Source organism: Schistocerca cancellata, chromosome 3 (genome assembly GCF_023864275.1).
Source record: "Schistocerca cancellata isolate TAMUIC-IGC-003103 chromosome 3, iqSchCanc2.1, whole genome shotgun sequence".
Classification (NCBI taxonomy): domain Eukaryota; kingdom Metazoa; phylum Arthropoda; class Insecta; order Orthoptera; family Acrididae; genus Schistocerca; species Schistocerca cancellata.
This window is the reverse complement of record NC_064628.1, coordinates 493,230,909-493,244,961: the sequence shown is the minus strand read 5'-3', so window position 1 is coordinate 493,244,961 and position 14,053 is coordinate 493,230,909. Positions and strand designations below refer to the sequence as shown.

The 14,053-nt window shown below is 39.0% G+C and overlaps 1 protein-coding gene across 1 annotated transcript in view; it reads right to left on the bottom strand.

Annotated features, from left to right (window-relative positions):
- LOC126175258 (acyl-protein thioesterase 1) overlaps positions 1-859 on the bottom strand; it is a 132,338-nt gene extending 131,479 nt beyond the window's left edge. The window contains exon 1 of the mRNA XM_049921900.1: positions 515-859. Coding sequence (XP_049777857.1) covers positions 515-565 — 51 coding nt within the window. The 5' untranslated portion in view covers positions 566-859. The remainder of the gene's footprint in view (positions 1-514) is intronic.
- Between the last annotated feature and the right edge of the window lie 13,194 nt (positions 860-14,053).

The following is a 14,053-nucleotide window of genomic DNA, read 5'->3' as shown; positions in this document are numbered from 1 at the left end:
TTGTGCAATACAACCAACAAAGTTTTAAAATGTTCAACTCCTTGAGGACTGAATTTCACAGCTAACGGTACACTATAGTGAAATTAACAGCACAATAAAATTATTTACGACCAAACGCACAGTTTAACGTGTAAATTTGATGTCTACTTGGAGGAACTAATGAGTGTATTTAAGACGTGCAGAATCTTTGCAGGGGCAAGCAGAACTGAACATGTTTGTGCTACAAAAAAATAAATTACGTACGCGTCTTCATCGCAGCCTTTGTACAGACTCGTTAATCATTTGCTTCTTATGGCTAATGTGATCTTCAAAATAGTGAAACTGTTAAAATTTATTGTGAACAGTTGTCACATTACCGTAACCTTATTTGCTGGGTGTAAAAAAAAAAAGGCTTTCGAGTATTATTTTAAGTTATACATGTCTGTTAAGCAAATATGATACAAGAGATTTGTTCTTCTATCAATGTATAAATGTCAAGGATAGATTAATTCTAAATCCGCGTTATGACACTTACCGTGGCCGTATGCTTCGCGGTGGCAGCGATAATGACCGGACTTCCAGCCATATCAATTTTCCTGTTTTATTTATGATCTCTTATGTCGGCTAGGTGCTTCAGTTACTATTATATGTGAACACTGACGGACGGTACAAAATATCCGATAACAGTATGTATAGTTTCAGAAGGCAGATCTCTTACTTCTCCAGGCTCACGAATTGTCTAATTCAACTTCACGGTAATGCACATGTATTAACCTTCATACACATTTTATACTGATAGTAGATCGTCTGCTGTTACTTTCCGCGAGACAAATTTCTACGTAAAATGTAATGTTGGTACCGCTACTGCGGATTTCAACACTGTCAAGCAAGCAAAAAGAAATCAATTTTCGCAGGCGAAGCAAGGAAAACAGCCGCAAGATAGCAGAAGCAGAGGCAATTATATTAATTCGAATATATGTTACATCAGAAATAGAATTTGAAATACTAACAAGTCTTTTCAATTATTAATATTACAAAGGCCCTACGCAATTCTTTTCTGTATTTCACCCAACGATAAATAACAAATATCTTGTTTCACCTGACAATGTGGATTATGTTATCTCACGACGATATTAAAAATTCTAAACCGCTGTAGACGTTTCTGTGTTAATTTAACACCATAAACAAGTTTTACTGTCTACGGCGAACTGAACAACGGGAATGAGCAGTTAATGTTTATTCTGGTAACACAGCCAGTGATCCCATATTGTCGTTGTGGTGATGATTGTAGTTATCTTCCCTTTGCCGATTTATTTTGTAATTAGTTAAACATCCCTGAAGGGATCTATGGAAACCGGCAAGATGATATATGAATAAAGGTCCCGCAGCAGTTTGTAGATGGCTAGATGCACATGAACAGTGGCGGCCCCTAGTTAGCAATATGTGGACCTTTTGTGCAGTGTTCATGTATTTTTAACGTATCTTTCACTGCCGTATAATAAGTTAAAATAACGTCTAATAAAATCTTATTTCTTAATTAAAGCTGCAACAGAGGCTATGGACTGTGATTTGTGTACAAACCTCACACAAAACACATCAGCTACAATTGACGTTTATCAGCTCTGTTCAGTTAACGAGGATAAAACACTGTTCAGACAAGTAAATAAATAATGCTAACGCTTATTTTGTTTCTCTATCCAATGAGAAAATGATTAATCCTTTGGAAGGGGTCGGGGGGGGGGGGGGGGTACAATAACAAGTGAACACCATCTATTCGTGCAGATGAATGCTATTTCGATTTGACATCAGGTCGTTTCGAGTATGTTCGGCTCGCCATTCTCTATGTGATTTTAAGGCGCTTATCCGTACTTAGTTACGCACTGATGGGCTGGATAAGCGTTTAGCATCAGTTACGCTATAAACAAACCGGAAGAATACCTTAGGAAAAGATGCTTCTACATTAGAAAACTATTACGTAGATAGAACCTGGACTAATACATCCACTAGTAGATTGTACCCAAAGAGATATCTCTCTGATTTAACACAAGCTTATTAGAAAGCAAAGAATTAATTATTAGACATCCTGTTCAGACAAAACGCACACAGAAGGATATTTATACAAAAACTAAACATATTGTAATCATTTTGCGATTTTTCGATTGTAGGCTGATCATGGAAAATTATGGTAAACGCAAATTGGTTTTAAAGGGCCACACGGCCGAGTCAGCTATTTTTTAATTTGTTGAGCACACAATAAAATATTTATAATGGTAAAATATCAGCAGCTGGGATCTTCTGCGACTTTTTGAAGGTATTCGACTCTGTCAGTCATAATAATCTATTACAAAAGTGGCGTTTTTATGGTATCTGTAGCGAATGACATGCTTGATTTTATTCTTACTTAAGAAACAGAATTCAGAAAGTTGTCCCAGACTGTTTGAGTAGAAAAAAGAGGACTGCCACATTATCTATATGGGTAGCAACTGCAATGAGAGTCCCACAGGGATCAAACATCGATCCCCTACTATTCTTGCTTTATGTTAATGATTTGTCATTTCATTTGAATCAGGAGGCAGAATTAGTCATATTTACACATGATGCAAGCATTGTTGTAAGGCTGAGCAAAGACATATCGACAAAAGATATAACAAATGATGTTTTCATGAATGTTCTGATTGCTTAGAAAAACCAGGCTCATCCAGTTTTGTACTGTCAAAAATATCCCATCTCCTATTAACCTATTTTACCAATGATAAATTATAAACAGTGGAAAATAACGAACGAGTTCTGAGTTCTTAGGTAACATATCGATATGCATTCTGACAAAAACTGGTACTGGAAAAACAATGGTACTAATCCAGGGAAATGTTTAAGTTTGGCTATTTTTGCAGCAGTAGGAACTGTCATCTTTAGGGCTCTATAAATCAGTAATTTAACACATATTACATATTTTCATTCACTGTTTTATTATACACTAATATTCTGAGGTAATTTCTTACTTAAGCAAAAGTCTTAATCACACAAAAGAAAGTATTTAGAATTATGTGTGAGGTTCTCATTGATGCCTTTTGTAGACATGTCTTTAAGCAGCAGAGCATATTAACCACAGCTTCACAGTACATTTACTCACTTATGAAATCTGTTATCGACAATTTCTCTGAATTTGAGAGTAACAGAGACATTCACAACTACATCACCAGAAAGAAAAAAAATCTGCATTATCTTTTAATCTGTGGCACAGAAGGGGATGAAATATGCAGCTATAAAACATTTGAAGTATCTACCTATGGAAATAAGATGTCTGGCAGATAACAGAACTTTTGGCAAATGTAGATTAAAGATGTTTCCTCTTAACAACTCCAATACAGACAAGTTGTTGAATAGAAGTAATTAGTCATTTTTACAGAAAAATCCTGTAAATGGCCAGTGTATAAGAATATAAAAATATTTTTTTTCTCTTTATATATAGAGTAATGAGCCAAAACATTATGACCACCTGTTTAATAGTACATAGTTCCACCTTTCAAACATAGTACTACTGAGATTCTGATTGGCATGGATTCCACAAGTCCTTGACAGAATTCTAGAAGTATGCAGCATGAGATATCTATACACAGGTGAAAAAATTCCCAAAAAGTATGGGATGGTGGTTTACTGCCATGCAACTGGCGCCCCGTATGTGTTCCAACAGGTATTTTATTGTACTGTATGGAATTGGGGACCTAGAAACAACAGAGAGGTTTCATCCCTGCTGTAGCCCACAGTGGTACACAACCCCACAACAGCCGACAGCAGTCCACTCACACCACTGCTGCCCCACACCGAACCCACAGGTACTGTGTGGTTTAGTCCCCAGTGCATCCCCCTGGGAACATCTCACACCAGATGAGTGTAATCCCAGTGTCTGCATGATAGAGTAATTATGGTGTATGCGTACATGGAGAAAGTGTTTGTGGAGAAATCGCCGACATAGTGTAACCAGCCTGCAATCGCTGAGGCAGATGGAAAACTTCCTTAAAAACCATCCATAGACTGGCTGGCACACTGGACCTCGACACTAATCCGCTAGGCAGATTCATTCTGGGGACTGGCATGCCTTCCTGCCCAGAAAGCAATGCGTTAGACCACATGGCTAACCAGGTAGGCATTCCAACGGGTACATACCAGGCACTTTTGCTGGCCAAGACATCATAGTTAACTATAATAGACCCCTGTAGCATGATCCTGACCTTGCAACATGGATAATTATTCTGCTGGAAGATGTCATCTTCGTTTGGTGAGACTTCAAGCATGAATTAATGCAGGTGGTGTGCAATAACGTTCACACAGTTCACTGCTGTCATGATGCCTTCGATGACCACTACAGATCCCATGTAAGCCTAACTCAGTGTACCCCATAGCATAATTCTGCCCTCACTGGCCTGTATCTGTGGTGCGATACATGTTTTGTGCAGCCATTCACCTGGATCATGGTGTGTAAGGATCCAACCATCGACCTGGCGTAATAACAAATGCGAGTCTTTCCACAAGTGACACGTTTATGTCGCTACACAGTGACAACTCAGTTATTCTGTGTCTACTGTAATCATAACTGACAACATTGTTTTGTCAACACTGGAACACTTAGAGGTCCTACGATGTCAAGCTCCATGTTCCCCAGTGGCCTTTGAATGGTGTGCTCTGAAACACTTGTGTCTGCACGAGCATGTAATCTGTCATTAGATCTGTCACAGATTGCTCCCCATCGGCGTCTACACAGTGGGGAACCCTCTGGCTCTACCTTTTGTGATTAGATGCATTTTTCAGTACCATATGGCCTCTTCATTATTTGACCATCACTCAACAACTTTTCATACATGGTCATGACAGTAGTACACCAACAGGTGACCAGCTTCACCATTTCAGAGATTCTCGTTTCCAGCAGAAATGATACAACCACATGCCCTTTTTCAAAAACACTTACATCAGTGGATTTCCGCATTTGTGGGTCGCATCTTTGCTATAATGGTGGATGTATATATATATATTTTCCAGAATGAAAAGTGCACATATCACAGTACAAAAAAGGTGTTCATGTCCTGGGCAGAGTTGGGGATATAAAAGAAGGGAACTAGCCTTCTAAATCATCTGTCAGCTTCAAAGACATTTAAATGAAAACATCTTGACACATTTTCTCTTTTTTACATGTTAGCATCAGTACCTTTGTCATGTAATAGAATGCGTCATGTCAAGTAAAGTAACTTGATACATGATATCATGTTGCATAACATGACACATGTCATCATGTCATCCAACATGACATTTGTTATGTTGTGCAATATGACACAGTGTGTCACTGAACTTTAGGATGCCTGCATCCCCATTCTTGGCGATTTCCTGTTATATATGCACCCCCACTCTCAGATACTTCCCATTGTAGATGCATCCCATTTGCTAGATGCACATAAATTTTTCTTTTGTGCTCCCACCCCTCACGATACATGTAATGGGGAAGGGTTTGGGACAGGAATGGTCTCCTGGGTAAAGATCAGTCACCCATATCTAGAAATAAAAAAACTGTTTTAGTGTCCTTCCCCACCTCCCCCAAGACAAATCCATCACTAGAAATTGTATTCTGCAACAAAAACTTCCCATGTAGGGTCTTTTGCCATGTGATATTATATACTGTTTTTAATGGCATGAGAATTTTCTGGATTCTGAGCACATGGTTGGGGACTTTAAACTACAAAGAGAAACATGCAGGTGTACTAACACCTTACAGCTAAGGGAGCCTACTGCACTGGGGAAATGGGGTTAACTCATAATAAAGTGCAAACATGTCAAAATGTTTTGATTTAAATATCTCTGAAGTTGCCAGACAAGTCGAAAAACTAGTTCCCTGCTTTTACATCCCTAACTCTGTGCAGGACATTGAAATCGCTAGGCTAGCAGGATAGAATGGATGTGGTTATACTTGTGGAAAGGGGCCAAAAGAAGTTACTGTCTGTTGCACTCAAATACAAACTTCATTCTTTAAAACACACAATCACACAAGCAAGAATAAAAACTCTCAGGGTTGTAACGAAAGACCTCCTTTGTTTTAAGTGAGATCGGCTGAAGGCCACATCGAAAATCCAAGGCACAAGGCCTAAGCAAGGAACTGAGGTACAGGACCTCTTCTGGTGGTTTCACTTCTTTAGGAAAAATGTTTTACCTTCAATATAAATAGCCTGAAAGCCTTAGCTTAAATTTTTCCCGTAGAACTCTGCTGTAGGCCTCACATTAATCAAGAACAGTGTTATGGCTTAAGGCCGAGACAAAGATTTTCAAAGTTTCATCTAAATAAGCTGAAAACTCGGCTGAAGGTCGCATATCAACAAAACAATTTAACGGCTTAAGGCCTAGGAAGAAGAGCTTTCAATTTGTAAAGGCTGAAGGCCTTATTTTAAAATATTTCGTGTAAAATTCGGCTGAAGGTTTCATACTAAAGAATAACAATATTATGATTTAAAGGCAAGACAAGGATTTCAATTTTTGATTTAAGAGAGATTAAAACTCGGCTGAAGGCCACACACCATGCAGAAAACAATTTTACAGCTTAAGGCCTAAAGGGAAGAGCTTCTAAATTTCAACTAAAATAGGCTAAAGGTTTTATCCTAAAATGCTTCACATAACTCTCAGCTGAAGGCCACATACGAAATCCAATCAATCTCACAGCTTAAAGCCCAGACAAAGAAATTTCCAGTTTTTAATTTAAGCCGGAAAACTCTGCTGAAGGCCACATAAAAAATAGAAAATATTTCTTACAGCTTAATGGGAGCTGGAACGATCCATCTCCTCCATGTTAATTTTAGCAAATAGAAGGAACATTTTTTCTAAAACTGTTAGACATATTGCTCTGAAATTTGGACTACATGTTCAGTGAATATTTCTCTACAAAGTTATAATGCCATGTTAAGAAATATTAATTTGTTTTTGTTTTACAATTTTTTTAAACAGATGCTTACTTTTTCTCTAAAATTTTGCACTTTTTCTTCTATAACTCTTGGATTATACAATATTTTTTTAGAATTTGTTATAGAAGTGAAGGAAAAGAAGTAAACAATATTGTGTATAAATTTCATTGATATACTGTCAGCAGTTTTTGAGAAAATGTTTCTCAAAGATAAAAATTTTAAAGTTACAGGAAATGGCTTCCAAAGCTTTTTAATACATTCCTGCTCCATATGATGGATCATCAGCATCCTCTTCTTTTTCCAGAGTTAGTTTCCTTTTCACTGGTCTTTTCTTCCCTTTTTCTGCATGTTGTAGGCTTTTGTCTCTTCTTCCTGCACTTCTTAGTCTTTCTTCATCAATTAGGCGCATTGTGGAAATGGTCTTGTGTCCTGGTTGGAATCCTAAACGTTTCAGTACATTTGATAATGTTTCCTTCATTTTATGTTGCCACTGTATCATATGCTCCAAAATACAATGTTTTTGTCTGTACAGACACTCTTTTGGCAATCCTAATCCAAATTAAATTATTTACACTTTCATTTGGATTTTGTGTTTTCCCATGTAAACACTTTTCCAATAAACTTGGCTGTGATAAATCTCTGAATATTGGCTTAATTATATCAATTACAGCATTTGGTAAACTGTTTTTATGGACATATTCCTTTCCTGATTGGTACTTACACCATGAGTCATCACCTGTGGGGCACAGTGCATGTTGTTGGTGCTCATTTGGTGATGCAGTATGAAAAAATAATGCCCATACTGCTCTCCTCATATGCTCAATGCTTCTTGTATCTTGCCTAATTGCACACCCATAATACCTCTGCAATCTATCAATTGCTACAGCTGTCAATCTTCCTCTTCCTCAAAGGGTCTTACCATCACTAAGTTTCTGGGATCCTAATATCTGCTTTAGTTTGTGCAAGCAAGCCCCATGTGCTTCTGCAAATGTCCAATGCACTCTTGATTTTTAATGTGAATTCCATTTCCGTAAGGTCTGAGTTTCTCTACAGCTTTATATCCCTTAGAATCACCATCTCCTAGATAGTGTATCGTAAATTATACCTCTCCTGTGATCTGGAAAACATTGCTTTCACTCCCTCTGCTTCCATCGCTCCTGTTGTGCCGTGACAATTTGTTTCACAACTTTCACTATGTTCGTCCTTGGTATTGCCCTTACATTTACAATTTTTTGAGAGAATAGCAACATCAATTACTTTGCAACTGTCTCCACTGGCAGCTGTCACAACTCCATTTAGATATTTATGACCTCTACATTGCCATGATCCATCTAAAGCAACAATTCCCATTATCTGTCACAGCTTCTTCAACTGCTTTCTTCATTGTTGCTTTAGCAATATCTTCAGCAGAAGATCTCACCAATTCATTATAAAATCCAAACTTGGTTGGTGATTTTGGCAAGTTCATAATTCCACATAACATTGTCCCTGCAGCACTGCCCATGCCAATGCAACACAAGCCATACCCTAGCTTAACATTACATCATACACCTTTTTTCCACTATTACCATTACGAGGAATACTGTAAGAATTAGAAAACGAAACTTCTGCAGCACATTTGTTACACTCCAATAAAATTTTATATGCCAAACCAATGTATGAAGTAATTTTTAATTCCAGTCCACTTTCTTTGCAAACTTGGCATAATGCGTTATGTTTCAAAATATTAGAGAGCAAGGAAATGTTAATTATTTCATTCACATCATTACTGTCACTTTCATAGTTTACAAATTTTTTGTTGTATCCACAGGTCCAACTAACCAACCAACTCGCACACGCGCGCCCTGACCGTGGCATCGCTGGCCACAGTTCCTGTCGCGGCCGTCGGCGTCTCAGGGCGTTACCGCCAACGGAAGAGGTCGCGCCATGGCTGAGCTCGGGTACACAGCGCCCTCTGCCTTTTGCATATAAGGAGGAGCGCTGGCCCTGAGACAGACAGTCTATTGTCGATTTCTATTGCTAGCCTTTCGTGGAGTTTATAGTGGAGCCATTGCAGTGTGATATTTGCTATTGTATTCGACTAGGTTCAGTACACGGAATACTCTTGGATATTACTTGGACTTATATTGCTGGTGCATGTTTCGTCAGAAATAAAGATAAGTTATCTCTTCATTCTAGCTGACACAATTCTTGTAATTAATTATTTTTCGGCCAACAGACATAGCTACATCTTGGTCACTACCCATGCTTTATACAATTTGTGGTGGCTCCCTAACCTTGGGTTAGGGAGCCGTCACAAAATTTTTCTTTGCTGTCACAAAGTTTTGTTGCTGGAAGAAGTTCTATCACATTCATTTGGAGTAGTCGGTGAAGCAGTCTGAGCAGCATCTCCCTTCGAAACAACAAAAGATTTCTTCTTCCATTCATTGCACCTTTTCTTAAACACTTGATTGCTGAAATGGGGCATATTAATATCCAAAAAACCAAATACATAAAACAGGTACGAGCAAAATTCGTGAAATATGCAAAATTAAACAGCAAAACTACACAAGGCAAACTCCACAAGTCAACACACACGGTATAGCGTTTATGTTTACCGATATGAACAGTCACTTGTCACAGAGATAAAGCCATACAATGTTCGAAAACAAAACACTCTATCATTCCGCAAACATACCCTGCTTGCAGCCAGTGAGCAGCACCGTCAGAGGTGACACACCAAGTTGTTACAACCGTTTATGCAGTGCGTCAACTTTTCAGCGATAAAAAACACACTTAGAATTCATTTAGAAGGGTGAAACTTGATTTGTTTTATTCAGAAAACTCCAAATAATTTTATAATGAAAAAACCAAAATATGTTAATTTTATTATTTTCATCATTCTGGCCCCCCCTAAGGCCTAGACAAAATTTTTCAAAGGCTGAAACCTCGGCTGAAGGCCACATACCAACTTCAAACCAATTTATGGCTTAAGGCCTAGGCACAAGGAATTTTCAGTTTTAATTTTGAAAAGCTGAAGCTCGGCTGAAAGCCACATACCAAACAAGAAACAATTTTTTTTACAGCTTAAGGCCTAAGAAGAAAATCCTTGCAATTTTAATAAGCTAAAACTTGGCTCAAGGCCACACAGAGTACTTAAGACTAAAAAGGAAATCACTATGTAAAACACAAGAAGCGGCGCTCAGAAAGTTCCAAGGATCGACCTGGGAAGGTAACACTAACGCACCTTTAGGTGAGATAGGCAGTCAGACCGACAACCTCTTAATCGGAAGGCAACCCAACCGAAAGCCAGCTGACAAACCAACCAACAAGATCAGTTCTGCTCCACCTGACCAGCAAAACGACAACAAGATGTCAATAGCACAACGTTCTGGATACTGGTGCCTAATCCAGCCTAGTCAGAATAAACGCCCAAAACTACGAACAACACCTGAGCTGTGGAACTACACACCGTGATGGACAGCATCAACAAATGAGGAAAATACACTGCCAAAAACTCCGTCAATGACCAGGGCAGGTAACCAGAATGTCAAAGGCCACAAGACAGAAGATAGCGCTGGTAGGCTTCATTAATGAAGGAAAGAATTAAATTAAGTTAAACACCACACAGGAAGACGTCTGCAATTCTAACCGATTTCAATGCACACACATTGTTGCTCATGGGAATCTCCCAGAAAGCAACAACCAGGATCAAACAAAGAGATGTGATAGCAGTTGAGGCTTGATAGTAGGTTAAGTGAACACTCAGCTTTAGTGTCCAGAATCAGTGGGTGATGAACTTTGTATCCCTTGCAAGAAGCGCCTCATAACCCCAACTGCGTGGGCATGCCGCCAGTGGCTCCAGCCTGACTACGCGCCACGGAGACTTCCTCGCTGCTCTGCCCAAACTCACCGACTGCCCAACAGCTGGAAACGGTCAAAAGATCAAATACACGTTGGCCGATGAGATGACCGACCGAACAAACAACCAATGGTCATTCCCACTCCAATTTCCTTCTGTCGGACAGTCCATATGTCTCCAGGGGTCTGTCCGCGCCTCACCAGTGCTCTGTCAACGACGTCACTGCTTCTGCGTCTCGACTGAGCTCCCCTCTCCACTCCAGACACACGACGACCTTGAAATACTATCGTGGACTCCAGAGATGGTACGACAGTGCACTTATCGATAAGCGCTGCTGCAGGAAGTTAGTGATGCCAGTAAAAGGAATAAGGAAACGAGGCGGCAGTACCGTAACAGAAGATGACAAACAATAAATGGCATGAACAAGAGCTGTGCACGTCCCAGACATGATAGGTACGATAGGAGAAGTTTCATTCTGGCTCCCTTCTTTTACTCTACCACTATTTTGACAGTAGACGACCATAGATCAGCAACCGATGTAGATTTTTGTTGACTTGGGTGACAGCTGATCCAGTATAGGTTTTTTATTGCCTTTCGAACCAAATTGCTTGAGTTGGGTACCATTAGTCTGGCTCCCCTACAGTTATGTGCCTAGTATGGTTGCACATGTCCAGTGTAGCCTAATGTGTCCTCGGAGCACACTAGCCTCACCACCGCTTCAAGGTCAGATACCTACGGGAAGTTTTTTGTTTTTTTTTCTTTTCATTCTTTCCTATGTTTTGTTACATGTATTTTAATTTCTAAAAAATGGTTTAATTTTTTATTGTTTTTAATTATTTTGTTTTATAGTTAAATGCATTTTATTCATATAAGCATATGAAAAATAACCATAAATGCTTAAGACATTGCACAAAACAACAGCAAACATAAGTAAATTACTGAATGAGATATTAAACACTGTGCAAATTTTATGACAATAATGTATATTAATATTTAATGTTATATAGATAGACTTGGGATATGATCACATCACATCAATAAACTTACTTAAAAGGTTACTATATGGCAAGCTGAACGATTTATGCAACAAATAATAAACTATTGAAAAGCATAAATCTTGTTAGTATCTCTTACATTAAAATTCTTCATCTTGTTTATTTAAAGTAAAAATTGAAAATTAAAAATTGAAAATTAAGAAACTGCCACTAGAAAAACTCGTCCGAATAATTTTTGGTATGAAATGTTGCGACAACAAATCCAAATTAGCTATGAGTATGATTGGCTGAAAGAAACAAAAGAGCTGTGAAACAATGTATGCACGACAAAATACTATCAACTTTCCAGTCCAGTTAGAAAACTGACGAACTTAAGCTTGTCTTGCCTGAAAATATAGTTTCTAAATGAGAGCATAGTAGTTTTTGAAGGAAAAAGCAGTAAAACATTTTTTACTTGTTATACATAAGACGATATTTTTTCTGACATATCTTTATAGCAATTTTCGGCTTAATTTAATTTCTGCATGCTCATCATTGAAGTCTTATATGCTCGTTCAAACAGTATATCATTTCTTACATCGCTGGTCTTAATTCTTGTTTAGTAGATGCATTATTTTACACGTACAAAGATTTTTCGATGATTTTAAGCCACTGGCTAAGAAAATTTTTAACGTATATAGGCTCATAGGGAGACATATAGCTAGTCATTTTCCTCTCGTCATCTCTGCGAGTGGAACAGGAAAGGAGAACATGTTTTTTTTTTTTTTTTTTTTTTTTGCACGAAAATCCAAAAACAGCAAAATTTTTTCAACCATTTAAAACTCATAATTGATCAAGGTCTGATACGTCCGCCCTGATAGCTGAATGGTCAGTCCGCTGTTAGCAGCGGTGAGGCAAGGTCGTCGTGCCTGTGTCCCCCTGTTAGCGCACCGCGCGCGCGAGTGTTTACCTTTCACTGTGGCGAGTGTCACGCGTCCGTGTCTCGGTAGTGCCATGGTGCACTCGTACCACAAGTCCTCAATTAAGATCACATTTCAAACGGACTACGCAAGACCTCGAGCACTTGACATTGAACACTTCATCCGGGAAGAACTTCATATTGCACCTCAAGACATGATTGGGATCCACTTTTCTATAACACAAAGTGTCGTTTACATAAAACTGATCAATGAAAAGGCGTGCACTGATGTTGTGTGCCGAAACACTCATGGACTTAAATTTGAGCACCCTGATGGCCACATAGAAACTGTCACAATCGACCACACTGGATTAGGCCTTCGCACTCTGAGGGTCTTCGAGCTGCCATTCGAAGCCCCGCCAGATGTTGTGATGACAGCTTTCAAATCGTACGGCAACGTGCTAAGTCACCTGGCTGAAAAATGGCAAACGTTTGAGACATACTCCGTCTTAAATGGAGTGCGACAAATTAAGATTGAACTGACGAAGCAAGTGCCATCCTATTTAGTAATTGGTGGCTGCAGAGCCATTGTCATGTACGACGGACAACCGCGTACTTGGGCCGGCTGTGGCCAGGAAGGACATGTCCGATCGGCTGCATTCAACGCCGACTGACTCAGACACCGGTTGTTGAAGTTCCATCCCCGGCGACGCCTACTTCACTGCCCATGACGTATGCAGTGGCTGCAAACGCAACAGCTGTTCCTGCCCAGGATCGTAACACCATATTGCAGTCAGTGGTCGATGACAGTGTGGCGGACGTCATATCCCCCTCTACGACGTCATCAATTGTGCCACCGAGACGAGCCTAAAGAGAAGATGGAAGTAGAAACGGAAATTTTCCCGACTTCTGCCTTCCTACTGAAACGTCCCCTTTGAAAAATTATTGAATTACTGTGCTGATAAATCTCTTACATTATTTAATTTTCAAACGGCTGAGCAAAACTGAACATACTCAGACATTGCGCTCTTTACTATTCTGATAAACACTAAACTGATACACAATATTTTTTAGCGCAACGCAATCTGACTTTCAATAATCCCTACAAAAGAATGGCCCTGACTAACATTAACCTATACCTTTCACAAATCACTTACCTCAAAAAAATCTTCGTTACTCGAACTACTGCAATACAGTGAGCGCCACTACTGCCAGCTAAATAAAAGATTCAAACTACTGAAGGCACTAACTACTGATAGGCATAGTTAGCAAATGAAAGAGTTTGATAGAGAAATAACAATGTATTTACCTTAATATTGTTCAAAAGTCATATAATATATATCAGTTCATGACATCCAGTCTTACAAATTTACTGTCTCTCTCCAGATCATCCGCTCTCACAACT